The sequence below is a fragment of the Hakea prostrata genome, chromosome 4 (assembly GCF_041222555.1).
Source record: "Hakea prostrata isolate BN-2017 chromosome 4, UWA_Hpros_2, whole genome shotgun sequence".
Classification (NCBI taxonomy): domain Eukaryota; kingdom Viridiplantae; phylum Streptophyta; class Magnoliopsida; order Proteales; family Proteaceae; genus Hakea; species Hakea prostrata.
Genome location: NC_142603.1, coordinates 4305441 through 4328538, shown reverse-complemented (window position 1 = coordinate 4328538; position 23098 = coordinate 4305441). Strand labels below are relative to the sequence as shown.

Below are 23098 nucleotides of genomic sequence, written 5' to 3'. Positions count from 1 at the left end.
TTTCTGGGTTTGGGGTCTATGTTATTAAACTTATAATCAATCGTCATCAACATGTAATGGCTGGTCCGTGCTCATTTCATACCTTCTCAAAGTCGGTGGTTAGTAAGCCATTGATTCTTGTATGGTACTGTGTCCACAGCTCCCTCCATTCACTGGTGGTTGGCTCGATGGATTTAAATTAGCATTTACACTCTCCATTTGACAGAAGTAGATTGTTTTTTGTTTTCATTTCCTAATAGAATTCACTTTTTTTAGTACAAATTTCATTATTAAGGAACTTGTTTGCTGATGTGTTACTTGGTACGTCTCATTTTTATCTTTCTCACTTCATTTTCTTCTTTTGCAAATTCCTTGAAAAACTAAGGTTTGAAACACAAACAGATCTAGGCAAGTTCACAGATCATTCTAGGGATTAAGGGACAGCCCACCTTAAAAGTAGTTTTAAAAAGTACTCTGTTTTCTGATTTGAGAAGTTAGTTATGTTTTTAATCTTCATATGGCAATGCAAAATCAAGTGACTTAAACCATCAGTAAGCATATGATGAGATCATTAAGCAACCAATTAATAAACTAAGAAAATAAGAAACATATGGGTCCATATGCTTTGAGGTTGCAGGTCAAATCATAATGTAAGTTACCGAGTTGCAGGTCCACCTTAAGTAGCTAGTGTGACTTGAGAGATACTCCATTGTTATATTTGCTTTTAAAGTAACACAACCACTAAGTAATGTTTGTTAACTAACTATTTTTGGCATTGCACCGAAAAAACAACCTGGCCACATTGAAAGTGATTAGTTACTTTTTTTTGCTTCTTCTTTCTTTCAAGGGTATAAGTGATTAGTTGCTTAAACGATTAGTTACTTGATAGAATGATTTTGTTAGATCAATTCCTTATAGAAAGAAAGATGTGAACCTTCATCGCATACCCATAGAATAATCTGTGAATAATAAATACTAGGGAGCAAAATGATGTTGTGCCAGTGATGCAAAGACACTTGGTGCATCAATTGATGATTATTTAAATATTATTTACTTGCCCATTTAATAAACGTGACTTAACAAAACAGATCCTCTTCTTGGTGGGATTCAAATCGATTGCATCTGTACCACCGGAGTGTTGGTTTAGTGGTTACATACTTACTTTCAAGCAGTTTGATAGTCTCGTGTTTCACGTTCGAATTCCCTCTGCTCATCTGTATATTGCATTGGGTAGTTATTTGTTTTTTGTCTTGGGTATGAGATAACTGTCAGCTTATATGTTAGACTTAGATCTCCAGCGGGGCAACGCTAATGAGGCTAATTTTTGTGTTGGTAGTTCATAGGGTTAATACTTGCATAAATCTAACTTGAAAGTCCAAACATTGGGTTGTTTAAATTCATATTATTTGATGTTGCACATACATAAAATCACAATTTAAAGTCCGAATAACCTTCATTTATTGTCTAAAAGACATGGATGACTAGAAGGCCAGACATGGATGATTTGAATCCCTCTTGCCTCTTGGGGTAGAAAAAAAAATTCCTCTGTCATGCACAACAATGCACTTTTAATACCAAATGAAAGGCTAAGAATAAGAACTTAATATTAAATTTGAAAAGTCCAAAATAGCCTTCTAATTTATTTACTTTTTTAGCCACTCATTTAGTATATATATATATATATATATATATGCCCTGTCTGCACAACAAAGAATGTTTTTCCTTTAAGTTTATTTACCCAAATAGCATCTAATGATTGGATTAGTATACACACGATTCTGTACGAATCCGGATCTTCTCTCCATCGAGGGAGCTCCCCCATGGCTTCCTGACCACAAACATTAGTGGGTCCCACTGGTGAAAAAAAAAACTTTTTTTTAAATTTTTTCCAAAAAGTGTTTTTCATTGTGAGCCTCACTGATGTTTGTGTTCAGGAAGCGTAGGAGAGCACTTTATGCTCCCCGTACGGGTCACTGATCTGGACTCTTTCAATACATGCTAAGGATGTGTGTGCACTATCATAATTTCATAACCGTGGGTTACCTCACTAGTGTACACTACTACACCCTAGGGTTGGAATCTGAAGCCCATACATTATGATATATTAGCGTTGGCAGTCCATTTTAGTCATTGCTCGTTTTCCTCTATACCCGGAAGGGTTGAAGCTTGTAGCCTGCTCCTTGGCTTGGAACGCATTATCCTTGCCCAGTAAGATAGTCACAACTCTTTTTCCACCATGTGGATTTTATCACTTTGTCTTTAAAATCAATTGTTTCTTAGCCTTTAATTTTACCTCCACTGGTTATCTATTAACCTGACCGGTTTGTTATCTTCAAACCGAACCTATTCATCCGGTCTAGACGAACCAATCAAACCTTTTGAAAACACCAATATAGAGTTTGCCCTAAATATAATCTTCTTATTTACCGCCTCCTCATTGTCTCCCTCTTCTTCCTTTCTTCCTTCTTCCGCCCCTCTTCTGTGTGAGATTGCAAATGGTGAACAAGAATAAACGGCGGCAAGCTGTTCACAACTTCGACGAAGAAGACAGCGTCTGAACGATGATTTACTCTTCAAGAAACGATTGAAACTGGCCAAAGTCATCCTCTCAAGCCTTGCAAAGTTCACAGAATCTCATCGATCGAATATTCCACCTCTGAGAAAGCCCTAACCCTATCGGATCTCGATCTTTCCTTCACCTGTTGTGAATGGTGGAGCCGGATCTTCAGATGAGGAAAAGTCTGGGAATTGCATGTTCCAACCACTAATTCAACCTTTTAATTTGTCCAAGGAGGACCGCAATCCCATCGTCTTCTTCCCCTCGTTTTAATCCAAAACCATTGCATAGTAAATCCTCCAAGTATTTCAGGATCTATCCACATGTCACTTCCTTTTGACCATTTACCCTTCTCTGTATTTTTTTTTGGCCTAGGAACGACAGCCTTCTTGGTGTTCAAATCAGACATGCTTCTGGGAATTCTGGGGTTTGCTTTGTTCTGAGAAGAAGGGCTTTTAGAATTGACATCTTTACTTGAGGTTAAGTAGGATTTTTCAAGACAATACAATAAAGGAACAGATGATAACGAAAACCACAAGGGCAAATAAAATTAACAATTCAAAGGTGAAATATTTGAGGAGAACATAGAGAACTTGACGAATCTGGAGGACATTCAAATAGAAAAGAAAGAAAAACCAGAAAATCAGTTTAGTTCATTTTCCTTCTTCCTTAAGCCCCGATCACCAGATACCAGAAAAAAGAATAAGGGAAAGGAAAACAAACGATCACAACGAAGAAATGAATCTAGATTTCAGAGGTTCTGAAATCAGGGTAGAACTGTAGAAGACGATGTCAGAAATCTCGTTCGCACCAGTGTTTTGGTGTTTTCAAATGATTTTGAAAACCATATGGGTTGGTTCGCTTGGTTCGGTTCCTAAACAGCAAACCGGTTGGCTTAGTCACTTAACTCACTTAAAATCGCACATGTGTAGACCAATGGCCATGATTTATTTGTAGCGAATCGGACGGTTCGCTGAACAGTCCTGCGCATTAAATGCGCAGGACTGAAGTAAAAACAAGTAGTACGAATACTTGAGTCCAGATCTTGTACACGTCAAGGTGGAGGTCTCAGCTCTCTTCACCTTCCAGAAATGGAGGTTTAATTTCGAATTTATTTTGCTTTTGCCAATAATTAAAATGGCACTAATAAAAAAAAAAATCTGGGAAAAAAAAGAAGTCCATCAGAGTAAGCAAAAATGAAAAGTGGGAGTAGGAAAATTAGAAAATCCGACGGTTCATAGAATTTAACCAAGACAAACACGGCAAGAAAAGCGCGGTTATTCTAGCAACCGAAGCAGAGTTTTTATATTTTGATCTTCGATGCCCTTCCCGCTTATTTCTCTCGCCAGTCTCTGCAGACCGCCATTTCCGATGTCGAAGGACCAGAATCCGTTCCAGCTGGTGCTCAAAGCATCGGAAACCTGCGCACAGTACATTCAGAAACATCTTTCGCATTTCATACCGAATATACGCTTCCAATCTCCAACACAATCACAGCTCCCCTCTCAAGGTGGTCAGCTTACACTTCTCCAATCCAAAGAGGAGTTTACCAAGGTATAGAATCCCTTGAATTCTCTATTTCCCTTTCGAAATCTTTTGCGCTATGGTTGAAATAGAATTCGGAATTGTTAATTGCTCTATACATGCGGTGATCCAATCGTGCTGCAGCTCGAAACCTGCTCGATGAAATTCCGGACTGGAAGGCGAATTTTATTAAGTATCAAATCAAAGAAATGGACTCCTGCTGCTGGTTCACTTTTCTCATTATTCTGACTCCTGTTATTAGTGTAGTGTTTGTTCGTTGTACCGTGTGGTTGGTTTTGGGGCAGAATCAGGTTCCGATATCGCTTTGATTGTGTCCTGGAGAAGTAGAATGGATTAACCTAATGGCGTTTTTTTGCTCGACTTGTCACCCCGAGAGGTGAACCAACTCTTCATTACTGGCGATGAAACCTAAACAGATAATAATGGTTAATATGACTCGCTATGAATTCAGTGCGAAGTTTCACCTTCTAGATATATACAAAATGGGAGTTCAAGAATGCTACTATTTTCATTCCATAAACCAACCAAAGAATTGCATCGAGGAGATCTTTTATACACCATTCAATCTGTTTTTGGATTAGAGAAATGTACGGATTTATTTTTGGTGGGATGGGGGGCGCGGGGTTTACGTCTCCGTGTGACTGTGTGTGGAGTTTGGTGATTTTGTTGATCTTCAAGGTCAAGTTGAGAATTGGCATGTGATGCTGTTTTTTATTCATTTCTTTCCTTCATGCAGGGGCAGTCTGCTAAGCCTTTGACTAAAGAAGAGCTTGGAAGGTCCACTTGGACTCTTCTACATACAGTTGCAGCACAGGTATTCATTCACCCATTTCAAAATTTACAAGGAAACTGATATTTTTCTTGAATATGTAGACCAAGAAGAAAGAAAAACGTCATTCTCAGTCATGGTTGGTTCCTTTTATGATATGTATATATGTAGACTGGGTTTATGTTTTAGGGGAATGTGCTTGGTATCTTGTAAAGCAATAAAGACTTGATTGTGGAGTATTATGATTGGAAACCCACTCATCTCTCCTCAATAGCTCTAGAACTAGCTTAACAGTTCCATTATATCTGATAATGTTCTTTAATATAAATTCCATCCCTTCTATATTCTTTTAGGAATTCTCATGTAAAGGAAGACAAATGGTGGCAACATTGTCAGTTAAGCATGGCAAGAGGATATGATGAAACTAAGAATTTTTCTTGAAAAAATAGTTATAGATTAATGTTAATGGGATTCAGCCACAGGACCAGATGGTCAAAAATCTGGCTAAGAAGCCAGGGCCATGGACTTTCTAGTATCTATGGATGCCTTATTTCACTTTGTAGCTAGAGTTCCTGTTGTGTTGCTATATCCTGAAAGCTAGGAAGTTCTACAACTATCTCTAGTTTTCTATCTACTCGTTTTGTAGTCAGTAGCTCAGAGCTAGTCTACTTTTGAAGTTAGAAAGTTTGTCTTCTATATTTGACACCTGATGTAGCCTTGGGATCTTAACGTAGAGGTGTTTGGAAGTGTTAGGTACCCTTCCATCTAAAAGCTCGAACTGTTAAGGAAAGGACAATGTAAATGTATACATCAATATTCCTCTGCACTTGCAGACCAAGATCACATGATCCTTGTGCATGGCCAAGATAAAATGATGCCTAGAGATTAAAAAATGTCTGGAAAGAAAGACTTCTGATGCTGCCCTCCGGGGTTGAACACATGACCTCCATGCTGTGATATCATGTTAGCTACCATTTCACCAAAGAACTCAAACTGTTAACGAAGGGCAATGTAAATGTATGCATCAACAGTAGATGCTATAGACATTATGGTTTCAAGCAATAATGCTTTCTATTTTTCTCCTAGCTAAGAAGATCCACTGTTGATTGTTCAGGTAGATTCCTTACAGCTTTTGGTTAGATTCCCTGACATATTCCATTATTCTTTGCTTCTGTTTCAGTTTAATATCATTTTAGTTCTTGTCTCAAATTAGGAATGGCATCAGGAAACCCAGTCTGGTCCAATTGGACTTCTCTAGAAGACTGGGATCAGTCCCAAAAGAACTACATATTAGAATGTCTGTCTCGCCTTGTCCAGTTTACTATAAATATTATGCCCATCTGGGATAGTGTTTCTTCTAAACCCTAAATTCTGTTTTCTGTTTCATCTAGAATTTCTTTATTTCTATTCTGCAACTGGTCTGTCACAGCCAGTTCTCTATGTTTATTCCCGTTTTGCTCATCTGTTCAGCCTACTATTCTATCCTTTGTATGGATCCAATTCAGATCCTAATTAGGGATAGGGTTTTTAGTCACTGCATAACTATGACTCTGAACAGCCACAGCACATATGCATGTTTTAGAGCCTTTTGGGGGATATTTCATTTGAAATAGCTTGGTATATGCTGTTGGAGGTTTCTTTGTTTGAGATGCTTATAAATGCAACAAACTGAGACCACATTATTTGAGATGACACATTCCATTTTGAAGTGGATGTCCTACTTCATCACTAGCGTTGTGTTTAGAGTTAGTTTTCGTGGTTGAAGTATCTTGACTTGCATTTTTGTTCTATCATTTTAACGTTCCAAAGATAACTGAAAGAGTAAATCTAAATCTAATTTTCTCTGTACTGGTGTGCTATTAATGTTTATAGATGATGATGCAAAACAGTCTTACTTCATTTAAAAGCAGGTCCCTTAGAGAATCTCTTCTTTATCCATAAGGGTAGATTGATTTGCTGAAAGTATTTTGGTTGTTTCAGTTTCCTGATCACCCAACAAGGCAACAAAGGCGAGATGTAAAAGAACTGGTATGACTCTCTACATCTGTGTGTGTGTGTGTGTGTGGTGATGGAGATGAAGTGAAATTAAGTCCTTGTAATTTATTTTTTCCTCACAAAGTTCATTGATACATACAATTTAACAGAGAACAAGACCATGAAGTAATGGTTAAACTGGTTAGCTGCCCCAAGTAATTGATATTAAGGCTTTTTTATGCCTATTGCAAATCTTAGGGCTTACCTTTCATCTCTGTATAGTTGGATGTTTCAAGCAATTTTAGTTCTATAGGAATTGAGTTAGCATTTTCTGGTGACTGAAGACACGCTGAGTCATTTGTGCAGTATCTGCACTATTTGCAGATTGTACTGTAACCTATTGCTTTTCTTTTTGGTAGCATAGTTACCCCCTACTAGAAAGCTGAAGAAACTGTGTACCACGGTAATGCATGTATAATGTAAAACACATTATTTACAGATGATTCAGTTGATCTTTCTTTGAGGTTGCATTAAAGTTATCGTTCATATCCCCAAATTTGACAATTTTAAGGTTTTCTAGCATGAAGACTCAAATAGATAAGGTCAACAGAAGTGTTTTATACTTTTTATTCTGATATGCAACTCCAGTAAAAACCTCTCCATAATTCATTCGGATTATGTGACCAGTCCATTAATGTGGAGAAAGAAGAAAGAAATAATTTTCCCAGTGAAAGAAAACCTAGAAAACTATAATTTTCCCAGTGAAAGAAAACCTAGAAAACTATAAGCGAAAAATGAAAAACTCATTCAAGATCCATCACCAAAATTTTTAAGCCCGGTTTTGCAAAAATATGGTAGAAAGGACTCCTAAGAATGGTAGAAACCTCCCACTTCATTATCCTGAGAAAGTTCCTCAAACTCTCCAGGTTGCAATATCCTTGGACCCAATTTAGTTCTTTTGGGAGGTAGGTGCCAAGTAAGCTAGTATCACTGGCAGGGGAGAGGTGAGTGCAGTCAATGGTTGAGATTAAGGCATGCTACTGTTATGTGGGGAAAGACCCATGTCTGTAGGTATTCTTGATGGGTTTCTAGAATCCTAAAGGAATAGATAACAAGGGTTGTAAGTTGCTGCTGCTATTCACCACGAGAGAAAACAAAGAACTGGTGCCACTGAGGATTTGGTTTTCTGATGTGGTGGTTATTCCTACGATAGAATGAATTCTGAAACTTGAACAAGAGGTTCAGATATTAGGACAGAAAAACAACTGTAGCAACAAATGGAACGGAAGAAAGAAACTGATTAGTGGAAGGTAGAAATATAGGGATTAGACCTCTAGGAAGAAGGAAGGAAAAGAAGTAGAAGCGTAAGGGACGTGATATGACCTAAGAATCACCACCAAGGGCCTGCTGGTATGATATCACCACTTGTCTCTACATGTTCATTCCCCACAACAAGGCTCAACTACATCACCACAGCCCAAGGCAATATCCTTACTTCATGATGACTTAAATTGTTGGGAGTTGTATGCCCCTCCTTTACTTGTAAGTTCCATAACAGTTACGAAATAGGCTGTATTGTAGGTGGATCCAGAAAATAGAAACTGTCTAGAACACTATGAGATAAAAACTGTGCTGGGAACCTCAGACTTTTGGCCCTTCTAGAAACACTAAAAAAAAAAATATAAATATACAACTTACTAAAATAGAAGCCAACAATCCAACAGGGCTAAAATTTTATAGTTGTGCCTCTATTATTGTCCCATGCAATACCCTTTAAACAAAATAAAATGGTCCATTCGGAACTGCATCAAAACATCATGTCATTCCCTTTACGTGGTTGAGAAGGGCAGGGTCTTTTTCATATAGTTACAGGAATTTTGAGAGCTTCAGTTGTCATATTGACTTTACCAAAGTGACCAACATTTCCCTTGACACCTAAAAATGTTACCATCCATGATCCATCACAAAAGGAACTGCCGAATCAAATTTTCTTGCTTCGAGGAAAGTGAAATATCTGGTAAATAGTAAATGAAACCGGGGATCAAAGAGGATTTGGTATACTGTATTTTTTCCCCCTGGCATGCTGTATTCTTTGCATAGTTAGATGGATTCAGCCATGAATGCAGCAAACAGTTGGTGAAACTATTGTTGGATGCTGGAAGGACATAACTGAATTGGTTTCTTACGGAGAATATCCTGTGTAAATTTATATGCTGGTATGAAATGTATAAATTGTTTTGAATTCGTCAAACATGTATTTCATCTCCTGCAATTCTAGACTAGGTGAGACACCAAGTTGCTATATCTCGTTAAGTATGACTAATGGACTAATGGAGCATTGTGGCATGCAGATGGATATATTATCTCGGATTTATCCTTGTAAGGAATGTGCAGATCACTTCAAAGAAGTACTAAGGTAGCTGTTTCCATTCTTTGTTGACTTGTTAGTTGCAGTTATTGTAAGTTTTGCATGTCCCTATATATATATATATTATATTTGAAAAGAGCATCCTGGTGCATGACATTCTGTCTATTGAAGGGTCTGGGAGGGGCATATGCATGCAGCCTTATCCCAGAGCTTTGCACTGAAGGTTGTTTCAAAATTTTGAATCTCACAACCAACAGGTTGCAATATGGAGAGCACTCCCCCGCCCCCCCTGCAGTGAATACTGATTTTCTTTAGCATAGCAAGAAGATGCTTTTATACCACTCATGGATGTCACTAGAAGCTTTAGCAATGCTGTAAGCCTGTGAGACAGCTATGGTGATGGACAACATGGTTGTCTCTTAGATGGCAGCATACTGCTTTGTCAATGGTTCAATAATTGATTATGCTTTATGATGGCTGAACAAAGAATGCTGGTGGAGCAGGTAATCCAATTCCCTGTGCTTAGGGTATGGTGTGGAACTTGCTGAATTTGGGATGGCAATGAAGAAAGGATGAGGGCCGGCCCTTACCTCCCCAAGTTTGGTACTTTCCACAGATCTGAACCCCCTTGTGTCATTGGACGGCTTAAGTTGAGCTATGAGGGTGTGCGTTGTTCCATTCCCAGTGGCTGGGAAAGAGGCTAAAGATGTTTCAGTCAGCTGTTGAATTTAGATTGTTTATGCCAAAGTAATTCCCTACTGTTTAAATTCCAGGCTGTGACTTATTTTTCTTTGGTGAGGATGTTTGACAGAGCAAATCCAATACAGGCAGGATCGCATACTGAATTTGCCGGGTGGCTTTGTCACGTACACAACATTGTAAATAGAAGGTACCGTTTTTATATGTAGTTCAACTGTGTTGTATGGTTAAATGGAAACCCCAGGTGCACTGATATGATACCTCCACTCCATATGAAGCATCCAATTATTTGAAATACTTGCAGGCTCTTTTTTTACTGCTAATGGATATGACCCATGTTTGTTTTGACAGCCTTGGAAAGCCTATCTTCCCATGCCAGAGAGTAGATGCAAGATGGGGTAAACTGGACTGCAAAGACCGTGCATGTGATCTGGAAGGCATTGCTCTAGACTTTGACAAATGGACAAACTCATAATAAAGTTATATGAATTGTAATGCAAGTCATTTGAGGCCACTATCATCGGAGGAAATTATATTCGGTAAAGTTCTTATTGTTGGTATGATCCCAGATTGAGTTCTAAGAAGCAATATAGGGTTGAACAGTACCTTGCCTCCATGGATAAGTGGCAAAACATACCGTAATCAGGCCTGGTGAAAGGGATGGAATAAACTCAAACACAGACATTTCAGGCTTCAGTTATAGATTAATCAAATTATAATAGAAACAGGGTTCAGGTGTAATGTTAAGATTCGTAAGTTTACTCCTGCATATTGTGGTTTTTGGGATTTATTTGGCACCCGTGACAGCCTCAAGTTTCTAACAGGAACAGGTTTGAGGGTTTCTTCAGGACCAGGTGTTGGATCAACTAGTTTGCTTGACTGGGTTTGGGCTGGGTCCGAGCAGCGGTCTCAGTCGGTCTGGACATATATTTTTTTTTTTTTTGAAATTCTTTTTGGGGATGTAAACAAAGATGCAAATAATTGCCAGCAAGTAAAGGTTCCGGCACCGGTGTAGATCATCTTCCCTGACGGGGAGCAAAGATTGCTCCCATGACTGCGTTACAACTACAAATTATATGAGACTCATAAATAAAAAATAATAAAATTTTTTTAAAAAAATAATCTCATCATCCTAACCTTGTGGGCCCCTTTGTAATTTATAGTCAATAGTCAGGGAAAAAAGAGTGCTTCTGTCAGGGGAGACGATCGGGACTCACCAGTACCGGAATGATTTATGGTAACATTCTGGAATCCACGTATACGGGCCTTTTCAAATTGTGTTGCTTCCAGTGGCCATCCAACATGTACGTTCTATTTGTTCGGATGGTTCTTCCTGAGATTCCAAGGATGAATACGTTTTCCTGAGACCCGAAAGATGAATAAATTTCAAGTGTGAGTTAAGGTTGCATGATTGGAAGGATTCTGAAATTAATGGCGTGACAATGAGATGGGCACAAGTAAGCCTCTTAATTTGGGTTAAAACTCAGGATCACACTCGGTAGTAATGTGAACCAACAAAATCATGAAGTTGAGATGCATTCTTGAGCTACTCCCCCCCCCCAAGTGGCAAGGCAAAAGACGAGGTAATTCCCCTCCCCATAGGCAACGTAAGAAACCCTCTTAAAAATGAAATACAGACAATAATGCACCATCGAACAACCAGCAAAAGATATTTTGGAAGCCGGAACTGTGTATGGAAATGCAGCTTGATGTTCCAAAACAATGGCCATCACCCCAGGCGTTACTCTCAATGGGAACCATTGAGCCACAGACTGAAACAGGGTGACATTTGATGCAAACCATAGAAGTCATTATTCCCACATGGGAACATACTGAGAAGAGAATTTGTGCAAATTATATCTTACATCAAAAGATATGGTCACATTTCAGCCTATGACTAAGGCTTGATCTGTCCTTTCAATCTGTTTGAGATTGGACCACAGGCACATGTGAATGCAACGATCAGGTCCCAAGATCCTCCATTATGCGGGTGAACCCATGCTCGTTAGAATCACCAGCACTAGAAACAATTCCCTTCAATTAGATCTTTCAAAATGTATAGAAATGTATTTGCCATTGAAAAATCAGTTAGTGAATCAGATACCAGAACTCTAGTGTGATTTTGTTTCCCTCTTAAACTAAAATATACTGCATCATTTTTCAACAGCCTGAAGATGAACTGTTCATTTGGTTATCACAGAGCTCAACATGTTCTACTGTCCGAAATGGCGGGGACTCCCCAAACTTCAATAGGTAAGCAGTTTCATAAACAGATCGCAATTGCAGCATCACCTGAGCATCTAAATATGCATCACAGGAGAAGCACCACACTGACAAATCACTGGTGAAAAAGAAATGGAAAAGAAAGATCTCAGTCAGAAGAAATGAATGGAAGGATCAAAGCAGGCTGAATTAGTAGTCCCTACCTATAGCTGAGTGCTAGACAATGCTTTGCTTCTTGATAATGTTCAAGCATGTGTTTGTTCACAAAGCGGCTGCAGAGGACATCCTTGCAGCACAGGCATAACCAATTTTCTGCTGGGTGGTGGCACCTGAAAGAGCAAATGATTGAACAACTTCAATGGAATAATGATAGGATTGGCGGTTTATTTATTTTTCTTTTTTTGTGGGTAGGTTACAAATTTATAAGAAAACTAGGTGAAAAAGGTACATCATGGGATCCTCCATAGAATACAACATGAAGAAGTGAGGTCAACCCAATGCCTATTCCATGAGGCATGACCTCAAACACAACTGCAGAACCAAGGAAAAAGCAACCTGTCCCTAAATTGTCAAGGCCTCACTTGTTAGACCTCGATGAGTTATTCTCAACAGCCCGCTGGGTAGACCTCTCCTATATTCCATCCCAAAACATTCTGCTTGATGCTTCTTAATGGGACTAACTGAAATGTAAGGCTTCATGTTCAACCCAAGTTTCACAGCTGAGAGAATAAAAACCACAGGGCATTAGCCTTTAGATACCCAAAAAAAAAAAAAAAAAGTTGATCTTTCAGGCTTAATCAGTAAAAAAAATTGTCATACTTTGAAGTGTCTAGGGCTTTAGCATTTAGATCTATTTCTGAACACTGGTGGGTTTTTAGAACAAGCTATTTGTCTTTCTTTGGTGGTCTCTTGCTTTAAACAGTCAGGAAAGCATGACGACGCATCAAAATCCAAGGTTGGTTGGCTCTCACAAAATAGTTAGACTGTCAAACAACATGTTGAAAGACAATTCCATGACATAACTCATTAAGAATATCACCGACCACCAGACCAAGACAGTCGCTACAACTTATGGCAAAAGGTCGTGCAATACCATTGACTTAGTCAGCACACACTTCGTGCTCAATATAATCAGATCCCAAGTGGTGGGTAAGTTTGAGGGCAGTTCATGCTGTAAATTTGTCTCTCTCTCTCTCTCTCTCTCTCTTTTGGGGGTAGGGTGTTTAGGAAATACAGCACCTACCCAAAGAGTATTGCTGCAAATATGACTCCTGAACTGCTATCACATTTAAAAGTTTTATGTGGAACAGCAATTGCACCTCACATATGGTCAGACTGTTCTAATAATTGGATAAAGACGGTTGAACTGTGTGATCACCCACTGCTAGGCCATCAGAGTTCAAATCTGATTGGTTTATAAAACAGTTCATTTAAAGTTGGGTACAGATACACACAATGATGAATCAGAAAAATACACATGTATAAGTTTAAAACCATGCCAATGGTAAAAAGCTGGAAGATCAGAAAAATACACATGCATAAGTTTAAAACCATGCCAATGGTAAAAGCTGGAAGAAGAATACCAGCTTATATGCCATCTATCACTATGTTCTAATTTATATATATATATATATATATATATAGTGGAAGTACATCAAGGAAAAAGAAAGGCATATAAGAAATCGAACAGACACTAATCTGAAGCACGACAGACATAAAAATGACTGGGCGTAGAAAAAAGAAACTTGATGGGGTTGCAACAAGCTCAAGATTCTCAAACCAAACTAAGTTAGGTTGATCGAGCATATTTAAACTGATAGAAATTATACGGTACAAAAACACATTATGTAACACTCCAGCTTAAATAATGAGTGTGGGCATTGCTTCTAGGGGTTGCAAAAATTCAGGCTGGATATGAAAGGTTGAACATCAGAAAATCTGTTGATAATCCTGGGAGAAATCAAGGGAAATAAAATGACTCATAACATTAGGCAGGAATTATATGATAACTGGCTTGAATGATTAGGACAGGACAAATCATGGGAAAGCTTATGCTGCTTGTTTTGATTAGCAGGGAAATTTAGTTGTGTATTTCATGTCCAATTGGTTTGGTCCAGAATGTAAGTAATCCTAGAAATGATAAGCGTGATTGATTAAGTCTAGATAAAGAGGTGAGTCCACAGGTCTATATGAGGGTTCACTGGGTCATCTCAGAAAAAGGGCAGGACTTCTGAAAATGTCAAAGACATAGTGATGCACGTATACTTTTCACACTTTAATTATTAGCTTTGCTCTATTAATTTTCCGTTTTGTGGTTGATTTAAAGTTTGAGTTTGATTTAATTCAGTTGAATCCTAAGTTGTTTGAGATAGACCTAGTCATTAGAGAATTAGAAATTCAATTCATGATAGGAGAGTCATAGGAATGTTAGTATGTTTATGAAGAAAAAGGATAAGAGCAGAAGAGTAAAAGCAGTTTTCCTTTCACCTGTTTAATCAAACATGCTTAGCTTTTGCTGCTGGAATATCCAAGCATGCATGGACACATGGGATCTAGCTAGGTGTTTTCTATTTTGAATTGGTAGCTCTACATTAGGGGATGGGGACTATTACATATATACGACAGGGAGCGTTGAACCTGTGACCTCTTCAATAAGAGATGCCAGTCATTACCAACTGAGCAACCCTTCAATAGTGACTTAGCTAGGTTTTTGATTCATGGCTACTAGGGAACTCGCCTAAGCACCATTGCATCTGTTTTCCCAACCTACATAAACATACTAACAGATGCTGAAGTCTATTAGTGTAGCCATTGCTTATTTATTTTATCTTTTATTTTCTATAGGGTCACCTACACACAGGATATCGATGCTCATCCTGTTGCACCCATCAGAACCATCGCTATAGACACAAAATATGATTGATTGCACCATCCTCCATGCCCTTTCTCAACACGAGACCCACCATCAAAATTAATCATCCCTGAAGAATAGTCCAACAAATCACAGTTGTAAATTAGCAGAGAACTAGCAAAAATTCTTGAAAAACTTCCCCTCGACCTTTCACAATCCTATTACCTATTCTGCAGTCAGCAAGATTACGACCACGAAAGCATTTATTAAGGAATCTCTAAATTTTAACAACATACTAGGCATTGGTATAAAGTTTTAGGCTTTCTACCAATGCAACTGACCGAATTGTTCATATCCTGGTTCAATCACAGACATTAAGTTAAGATTTTGACCTGTTGCAAGCAGTATCTGGAGGCGGAATGTGCAAAAGATCAGACGACAAAGAACCAAGGTGCTCGCATGAAGTCCGCGCTTCAACCCAGCCCGATTCAGCACCATAGAAATCTTCGCCTTCTATTTCCAGATAGACTTGTTCATCCTGCAATTTAAAGTTATGAAGCCTTTAAGAGCTTAGAGAGGGAAAGTGAACAAGAGAAAAAAGGAAAAAAAGAAAAGAAAAAGGACGAAAATCGTCCGCCCAGGCACCCACGCGTATAGCAGACGATGATGAAGCTTCATTCGCCATTAAACTTGTACAGCAAGATGAATTTCTCTTCAGAAATCAGGATTGCTCGAGCAGCCTTACTCGGAACTTGGATGGTGATCTTGGTATTCACTTAATTCTAAAGGTTAAATTTGGCATGTGGAAGATGTAACGAAGTAGAGTGGCTTAATGTTAATGGGGCTTGATGGTAATTGTGCTATGAGTTTTTCCTTTTATCTTTTTCAGTAAATTAATCAAGGGAGAATCTCTTTTCTAAACCATCAGATCTTGACAAGGGATGCTTCTAACTTCTAATCCAATGTCTAATAATAGAGTCCAGCACGGCTCCGGCCTTCTTCAGACGATTTCATTCCGACGGACTGGATCGCATTCTAATGTGGGATCCATCAGAGGAGGAACCCAATCCAACCGTCAGTAGGGGACGCGGTCGTTGCATTTGATGCTACGCAGTTCCCGCTCCCTCTTAATGTTGTAAGCTTTTAGGGTTTTTCACTATAAAACCCTAACACACTCGTGTTTTTCGACCCCTCATCTTCTCGCAAGCAGCTGCAGTGGTGGTGGTGAATTAGGGTTCTTGTGAGAGCGGAAGAATGGGACACTCTAACGTCTGGAACTCTCATCCAAAGACCTATGGCCCTGGATCTCGTACCTGGTATGTGGTTCCCTTCCTCATAGACTAAATCGTTGTTTGGTTTTGAAGACGATGTTACAGTGATTGGGAAGTTTTGATTTTTGGATTAATCAGTATTAGTAAGACTTTATATTTGTAACAACAATTTACCGGAGTTTTCGTCGTTCCTAAGTTTGAAAAGGATTACGATGAACTGGACATTCCTTGGAGAATGTACATTCGTAGCATGACTTTTAATTTCCCCTCTTTTTTTTTGGGTCCGTTGTAACATAATATTATTAAAGTTTAATATTTCAATCTCTTCGTTTTTTAATCCTTATTGTCTAGGGCATAACTGCAATCACTGTTTGTTAAGAAAATAGGAATGTTATTGATGTTATGTTTCGACCATGTTGACGTCTGGTTATGATACTGATTCTTCTTTTGAACAGCCGAGTGTGCGGGAATCCTCACGGATTGATTCGGAAGTATGGGCTGATGTGCTGCAGGCAGTGCTTCCGCAGCAACGCCAAGGAAATTGGCTTCATCAAGGTATCATCAATAAAGAGTAAAATATCGATTTGTATAAATAGGATTCCTGCAACTATCTATTCTGCGCTTCGTATCTAGAAACTCTTGCTCTGTTTGGTAGTCAGGAAGTTACTTTTTTGACTTGAGAACAGTAAACTAAAGTTTTTTTGACCGCATCTGGGAATGTGGATATGGAGGGAGAAGCAAAACAGTTAGCCCTTACCACCAGTCTCTTTACCCGTTTTTCCAAACTTCATCATTGCCAACCCCCCCCCCCCCCCCCCCCCCAAGGAAGAAAAAAAACACAAAGGCATTCAGTTAATCTGCAAAACAAACAGACGAGTTGCAATCAGTCCGTACAATGAACCTTGCTAGATGGGGTTAAACTTGCAGTAGATTTTGTTGCTAAATACCTGTCAAGTAGATTTTGTTGCTAAATACCTGTCAAGTTAACAAAGCCCATCATGGTATTGTGTACTTGATATTTCTGATTGATCTTCAAACAGATTTTTTGGGTGCAAACTTTGCGATATTTAGCCTTATATGGAGAATGCTCTGTAATTGTATGTTTCTCCTGTGTGCCATTGTTTTGGAACTCTTCGACTTTCATTCATGCTAAATGATAATGCCTATACCAGTTATTTATAGTCATCTGTACTATCAGGAACTATGCATAGAGTTTCTGATTTCATAAATGAAAAAAGAAACTGTATGGATTCTTTGTGATTTGTGTGTTCTATTTCTTGATGTTGCATGGGATAGAAGATTCAACATTTATTTTTTGATATTGTTGCCAAAAAAGAAATAATTATCTTGAGGATGGGGAATCTGTTATTTTCAGGGAAAGATGAAGGTTAACTGTTGGTGAGAGAACCTTGTGCTCTTTTTTTTTTTTGGGGGGGGTTAGGAATTGTGGAATAGTGGTTTCCTCACTGGTCACTGTTATCTGATTCCAACTGACACTATGGTAGCTTTAGCTTTTGATGCCATGCCTGCTCCTCTTGCAATCCACCGTCTCTCTTTTGCTCGACTCCCTGTATTTTTTTTTGGGTGTCTCATTAGTGTGTTTTTTTCTTTTTTTGGGGGGGGGGGGGGTTGCTCGACTCCCTGTATTTTTTTTGGGTGTCTCATTAGTGTGTTTTTTCTTTTTGGGGGTGGGTGGGTGGGGTTTGCTCACTTATTGTTCAGTTTCCTTCATTGTTGGTAGTAATAATGTAATCAAATATTGAGATTAGGCTCTGGTTTGTTGTTTACTTTTTAAAGTTACTAGTTGCAATGATGGGTCTCATTTACTGTTGATTTTGGGAGTTATTAGTTGTAAAGGCAGAATTTGTAGGATTATTTATACTCTTTGGGTTTTGAATCTCTCTCCTTTCCAGTTTTTTGATGGCTGGAGAGGTGCCTGAGTCAGTCAAAGTTATCTGTCTGATATCTTTTCTTCTTCATGTTTGGTAGAATTTTTTTTAGTAATCTATTCCTGTTTGACTTCATCTTCATCTTCTTTTGGCAATCAATAGGTTGTCATTTTCCTTTTATATCCCTCACTTATTATACATAAAACAAGGATGTTCATCCATTCCTCTTCCCCACTCCCAAGTCCGTGCATTATGTTGAGATTTGGTGAATATTGTTATGTGATCCATGATTTGCCAAATATTTATATTTTGTTGCGTTTTATTTGAGATTTGGTGCATATTGTTATGTGGTCACTAACTTCCATGTATTTCTGTTGCAGTACCGTTAATGATGGAATCGTTTTGCGCCCCTTGTGGAGAAATTCTTAGTTTCCCCTCTCTATTTTGTTGCTAGATGGCTTGCAGCCAGCTTAAGATAACTATTAGTAGTTGATGATTTATCAAAGCAAATTGATGCATGTAATTTGACTGGTGACAAAAAGTTTTGATTTTCATAGATTTATCTGGTTTTTAATGGAACAGAAGTCTGGTATTGAGTATTGAGCCAATGTTTACTGTCAAGTACCAGTTTTTATTTTGTGTTAGGCCCATGGTATATTATGTTGCGGAAATGTTGCGACATTTCGGCGATAAACGGTGTGTCAGAGTAAGATACGAAATGAGGAGGCGATATGAAATTTGCCAAAAGTCGACTTAAATCGTCGAAATTTCATGATGCATTGTTGGTAAACGCGAAAAAAAATAGAGATATACAAGGTTTGTCGATTCCAGACTTCATCATCTATGAAGGCGATGGAAAGAGACAACGGCCGATGCTATGCTTCAACCGGCGATGACACCTACTGCCTGCGTTAGCTGCTCTGAAATCGCCTCTGCAATCAAATCCTCTCTCGCAATCTTGCCCCAAGCTCTCTGCTCTCTCAGATCTGGATTTGCTTTATGCGTTTTTCATTTTCTTTTTCTTGCAGATCTCTTCATTTGACCTCTCGAACTGATGCGCCGGCAGCCTGAATCTCTTCCTCGAGACCGTTGTCTTCTTAGTGGGACTGTGGGAGATTGCAGAGGAGTGGGAGATGCTGGCCATTGTTCATCCTCTGCATTTTTCTCTTATCTTTTCTTCACTCTTGCAGAACCGCAGCACTATGAGTGAGTGGGTTACGTAAACTTTGTTTGCAGAACCGTAATGTTACCCCTGCCACCTCCGGTAATCCTCTCACGGCTCCCTTCTATATCTGGCGGACCCCATAGATGTTGGCGAAATGTCGCCGACATTTTGGGGTGTCAGTGGTGTCGCGGCCACCGACACCCAAAGTATAGGGGACATTTCGATCCTTGGTTAGGCTTAGGCCTACTTATTTTTTGGGTCCCAAGCAGAGTCTCGAATAGCCCAACAAAATGATTTTCTTCTCTTCGTCGATAAAGAACCATCTCTGATGCTCTTTTTTTAAAGGAGCATCTATACACAAACACAGTAGTTCAATGCAGCAGAGCATCCAGTCTGAGTGACACTGCACTAAAATTTTTTCAGGTCTATTTTTTAAAAGGAAATGGATCATCACTTTGAACGCCTTATGCCTGTATTAGCCTAATGATGTTGTGTCTACTTTTTAGTGGTAAAAAAACATCTTATGTGTGTGATGCATGAGATCCCTTCTCAGGAGGTCTTCTGTGTTGCAGACCATGTCGGAGGATTCTTGTGCAAATTGGTTTTCTTAATCCCGTTGTCTATTCTTTGGTAACAACGGTATTGTCTTGATTGCCTGAAGCAGGTCAGGTTACCCTTGCAAAAGGGCGATGTAGCTAAATGTGATTCGTGGTTTCATAATTGTGATAACGTCTTGCAGCTACATTTTTTTTTGTCTTCTTGCCTGAGGTTTTATGTTAAAATTTTCTGTGATGAGAACCACAAACTTGGATTTGATAAACATCCTGTACATCAGATGACCTGATCAGGTCGTCGAGAGTCGAGACTGTTAAAGGAGGCAAACATACTTTTGAGTTACAAATCTCAACCACAGCTTTTTGCTAAGAGCAAACAAAAGAGTGGCCAAAAAGAAAGGAGGGCTAGAGTCAAACGAGAGACTTCCAACCTGTCTACGTACAAACTGTGTATGGTGGACAAGAAAAGACCCAATCGGCTGAGGTTCTAGAGTAAAACCATGATCAGGGAGAATATCAGTTCTGTAACAGAGACTTGAACTGCAATGAAGTGAAGGAGGGCTAGCACGAATCGGAGTCAGAAACTTTGAAAATTTAATCTATGGGGAAGTATGGTAATAGTAGGAAATATAGATCACTTTCTGGAACGAAAAGATTGTTCAAGCAATTAAATCCTCCTTTCAAAAACTGAAATCTGTATTCTATGTTTACTTCCGAATTACAAGTAGCATTCCTATTTTTAGGGTTGCTAATTACTTTGTTGAGGCGATTTTTCTTGTATTTATATATATTGTAACATTAAGCCATTGCTTTTCGTGAAAAAAGAAGTGAACGAGAGATTTCTCAAGGACAGAGGCACATTGACAAAGCCCGTTAAATTATTGTGTTCATTCCTTCTCTTCAAAATTTCTACATTGCATCAGAGCCTATTTGATTTCGTTTTATTGATGTCTTTCACCTTTTTTTTTTTTTTTTTTTTTTGGGTAAATGGCACTTCATTCATATACTAAAAGAAGTACAAACATAACTGCATGAGAACACAAGGTTTGAAATGAACCAAGGAGCGGACAAGGACCAAACTGTCGTACATGCAATAGACAGGATGGATCACGTCCACAAAACTCTTAGAACAGAAAGACCAATAAAGCACCAACACCCACATAAGGGAGACAGACATATAACACCCACATAGGGGGACAAACAACACGCCTCAAGGGCGGACACATAACTCCTATAGTTGTAGCGATGGTAGCAGCGAAAATGCGGATTGGACCTGCCATCCGGCTCTGCCGTATAGGCGTATTTATCAAGCTCGACGCAGAAGAACTTGTACCCAAAGCTGGAGTTGTTCTGCGGTGTGCACCAAAAGGAAACGCTGCAAGCAAAGAGCTGTTATGAAAAAGAAAACTAAAAAAAAAACTATTAAAAAAAAAAAAAAAAAAAAAAAAAAAAAGAAAAGAAACTAAAAAAAAAAAAAAAAAAAAAAACTGCAAACGCAGATCAAGGGGACACCCTAGATCTGATTATTAATATTGTAGCCTTAGTGTGGTGTCCTATATACTATGGTTAGCTAGTTTATCTTTTCGTGTCTATGATGACCAGGTGGAAGATATGTCTAGATCTAAGACAGGAAAAAGACTCTTCCAACAAATCTAGTGCACCAAAGACAACTTTCAATAATGCAAACAATCAATAATTGCAATGTTTGGCACCACTATTGCTGAACAAACAGATTTTTTTCCCTTGGTCACGAGTTGTGACAATTGCTCTTGGAGGAAGATCAAAACTTGGTCATCTCAACGGGAAGATCACAGTCCCTGCTTTGACAGATCTGGAAATTGACGAATGGCAAGCTAGTGATCACAATGTCATGAGTTTTGATACTCAATTCCTTGGAACCTGAGATCTACGAGTTCTTTGCCTACTGGGAGTCAGCCAAAAGAGTTATGAGATTCGTTACATGAAATGTTTGGGCAGTCCAAAAAATGCATCTCAATCTTTGAGTTGCAATAGGAATTTGCTCTTAGTAGGGTGCAGACCAATCATTCACTGAACACCTTGAAAAGATGAAAAGCCAGTGTGATGAGTAACGTCAATAGAGGCCTACAACAAAAATGTAAGAAGATTATATTAATCAAGAAGAACAAGACAAAATATTCCATTTGCTGGCAACTATAGTCCATAATTTGAGGCCACAAAGAGGCAAATTTTGATGAGTCCATACCTTCAATGAGTTTTGTGGCATTATCCAAAATGACAAAACTAGAAGACGTGCCATATCTGCAACCCTCACTCAGTCAGATGACCATAGAAAATGTGCTGCCCATATGGTGATGAATACAAAGCAAGGTGACCCAAGTGCACAGTTTGTGAAAGGGAAAGGTAAGGAATCAATTATGTGACCGGCATTAGAAGTAGAGGTGTTGGGTCCTCCAACCAAACTTATGCCCCAACAAAGATAAAGGTTCAGAAGCCAAACTATCTAATCAAGGAAATCTAGTTGAACTACAAACCAAGTTGGAGGCGCTAGTCCTTCAAGTTCAGCAGTTGGTTCACATTCAAAGCAATGGATTGAGCTCTTCTGGCAATGAGGCTGCCAATTTAGCCATGACTCTTGGTAATATCGTTGCTTATAGAGCCCTTTCTAATATTCAATTTATTGTGGACTGAGATGGGATTGATCATATGTGCAATTTATTAAACATACCCACAGATTAATAGTGCAAATGGGTGCAGATTCCAACTCAAGGTGTTGGACAAATTCAAATTTTCTCATACGGGACTGATGGCTTAATAGTTCCTGAATTAAAATCAAATTTGTTGTTTGTAAGTAAGTGTACTAATAATTAGAATTGTAATGTTATCTTTACTCCCCATAAGGTCTCTTTCAGAATCATGTCACCAACAGGATGATTGGTAAAGAAAAGCTTCTATCAGATTGGATTTTATATGGTGGATCTACACTATGGAGTGTTGATGGCAAGAAGGATGAGTGTGGAAACCTCCTGATTATGGCATTTGGGTATGGGAAACCTGTCAGATCAGATGTTGCAAACTCTTCATGGTTCTTTAAATCATGATTCTCCTTGTTGAGATTCATGTCATTTAGCTAAGCAACATAGGTTACCATTTCCTCAAAGCATGTGTAAGTCATTTCAATTGTTTGATTTAGTGCACTATGATATTTGGAGTTCTCCTAGTGATTCTAAGGAGGGTTATAAATACCTTTTCAGTTGCTACATGCCTCTATCTAC

The 23098-nt window shown here is 38.7% G+C and overlaps 3 protein-coding genes across 3 annotated transcripts; 2 read left to right on the top strand and 1 right to left on the bottom strand.

Moving 5' to 3' along the window:
- Positions 1–3628: 3628 nt before the first annotated feature.
- On the top strand, positions 3629–10795 carry ERV1 (Erv1/Alr family protein). Its single transcript, XM_089151544.1, has 6 exons — positions 3629–4090; positions 4818–4895; positions 6831–6878; positions 9176–9240; positions 10004–10081; positions 10243–10795. The coding sequence occupies exons 1-6, from the start codon at positions 3857–3859 to the stop codon at positions 10364–10366; spliced, it is 627 nt and encodes a 208-aa protein (XP_089007670.1). The 5' UTR covers positions 3629–3856; the 3' UTR covers positions 10367–10795.
- A 669-nt stretch (positions 10796–11464) lies between these two features.
- LOC149017216 (histone deacetylase-like protein) lies at positions 11465–15754 on the bottom strand. Its single transcript, XM_089151543.1, has 4 exons — positions 15615–15754; positions 15358–15503; positions 12318–12443; positions 11465–12232 (listed from the first exon to the last, which is right to left on the bottom strand). Exons 1-4 carry the CDS (start codon positions 15648–15650, stop codon positions 12052–12054), a joined length of 489 nt encoding a protein of 162 aa, XP_089007669.1. The 5' UTR covers positions 15651–15754; the 3' UTR covers positions 11465–12051.
- Positions 15755–16147: 393 nt separating this feature from the next.
- LOC149017215 (small ribosomal subunit protein uS14z/uS14y/uS14x) lies at positions 16148–18728 on the top strand. Its single transcript, XM_089151542.1, has 3 exons — positions 16148–16281; positions 16692–16791; positions 18506–18728. Exons 1-3 carry the CDS (start codon positions 16220–16222, stop codon positions 18512–18514), a joined length of 171 nt encoding a protein of 56 aa, XP_089007668.1. The 5' UTR covers positions 16148–16219; the 3' UTR covers positions 18515–18728.
- Positions 18729–23098: the final 4370 nt, after the last annotated feature.

Coding starts and splice junctions, on each gene's coding strand:
- ERV1 (XM_089151544.1), top strand. CDS start 3,857: ATGCCCTTCCCGCTTATTTCTCTCGCCAGTCTCTGCAGACCGCCATTT. Junction 4,896..6,830: donor TACATACAGTTGCAGCACAG/GTATTCATTCAC, acceptor TGGTTGTTTCAG/TTTCCTGATCACCCAACAAG. Junction 9,241..10,003: donor CACTTCAAAGAAGTACTAAG/GTAGCTGTTTCC, acceptor GATGTTTGACAG/AGCAAATCCAATACAGGCAG.
- LOC149017216 (XM_089151543.1), bottom strand. CDS start 15,650: ATGGCGAATGAAGCTTCATCATCGTCTGCTATACGC. Junction 15,504..15,614: donor CATCATCGTCTGCTATACGC/GTGGGTGCCTGG, acceptor TTTAAATTGCAG/GATGAACAAGTCTATCTGGA. Junction 12,233..12,317: donor TGTCTAGCACTCAGCTATAG/GTAGGGACTACT, acceptor CTTTTTCACCAG/TGATTTGTCAGTGTGGTGCT.
- LOC149017215 (XM_089151542.1), top strand. CDS start 16,220: ATGGGACACTCTAACGTCTGGAACTCTCATCCAAAGACCTATGGCCCT. Junction 16,282..16,691: donor GGCCCTGGATCTCGTACCTG/GTATGTGGTTCC, acceptor TCTTTTGAACAG/CCGAGTGTGCGGGAATCCTC.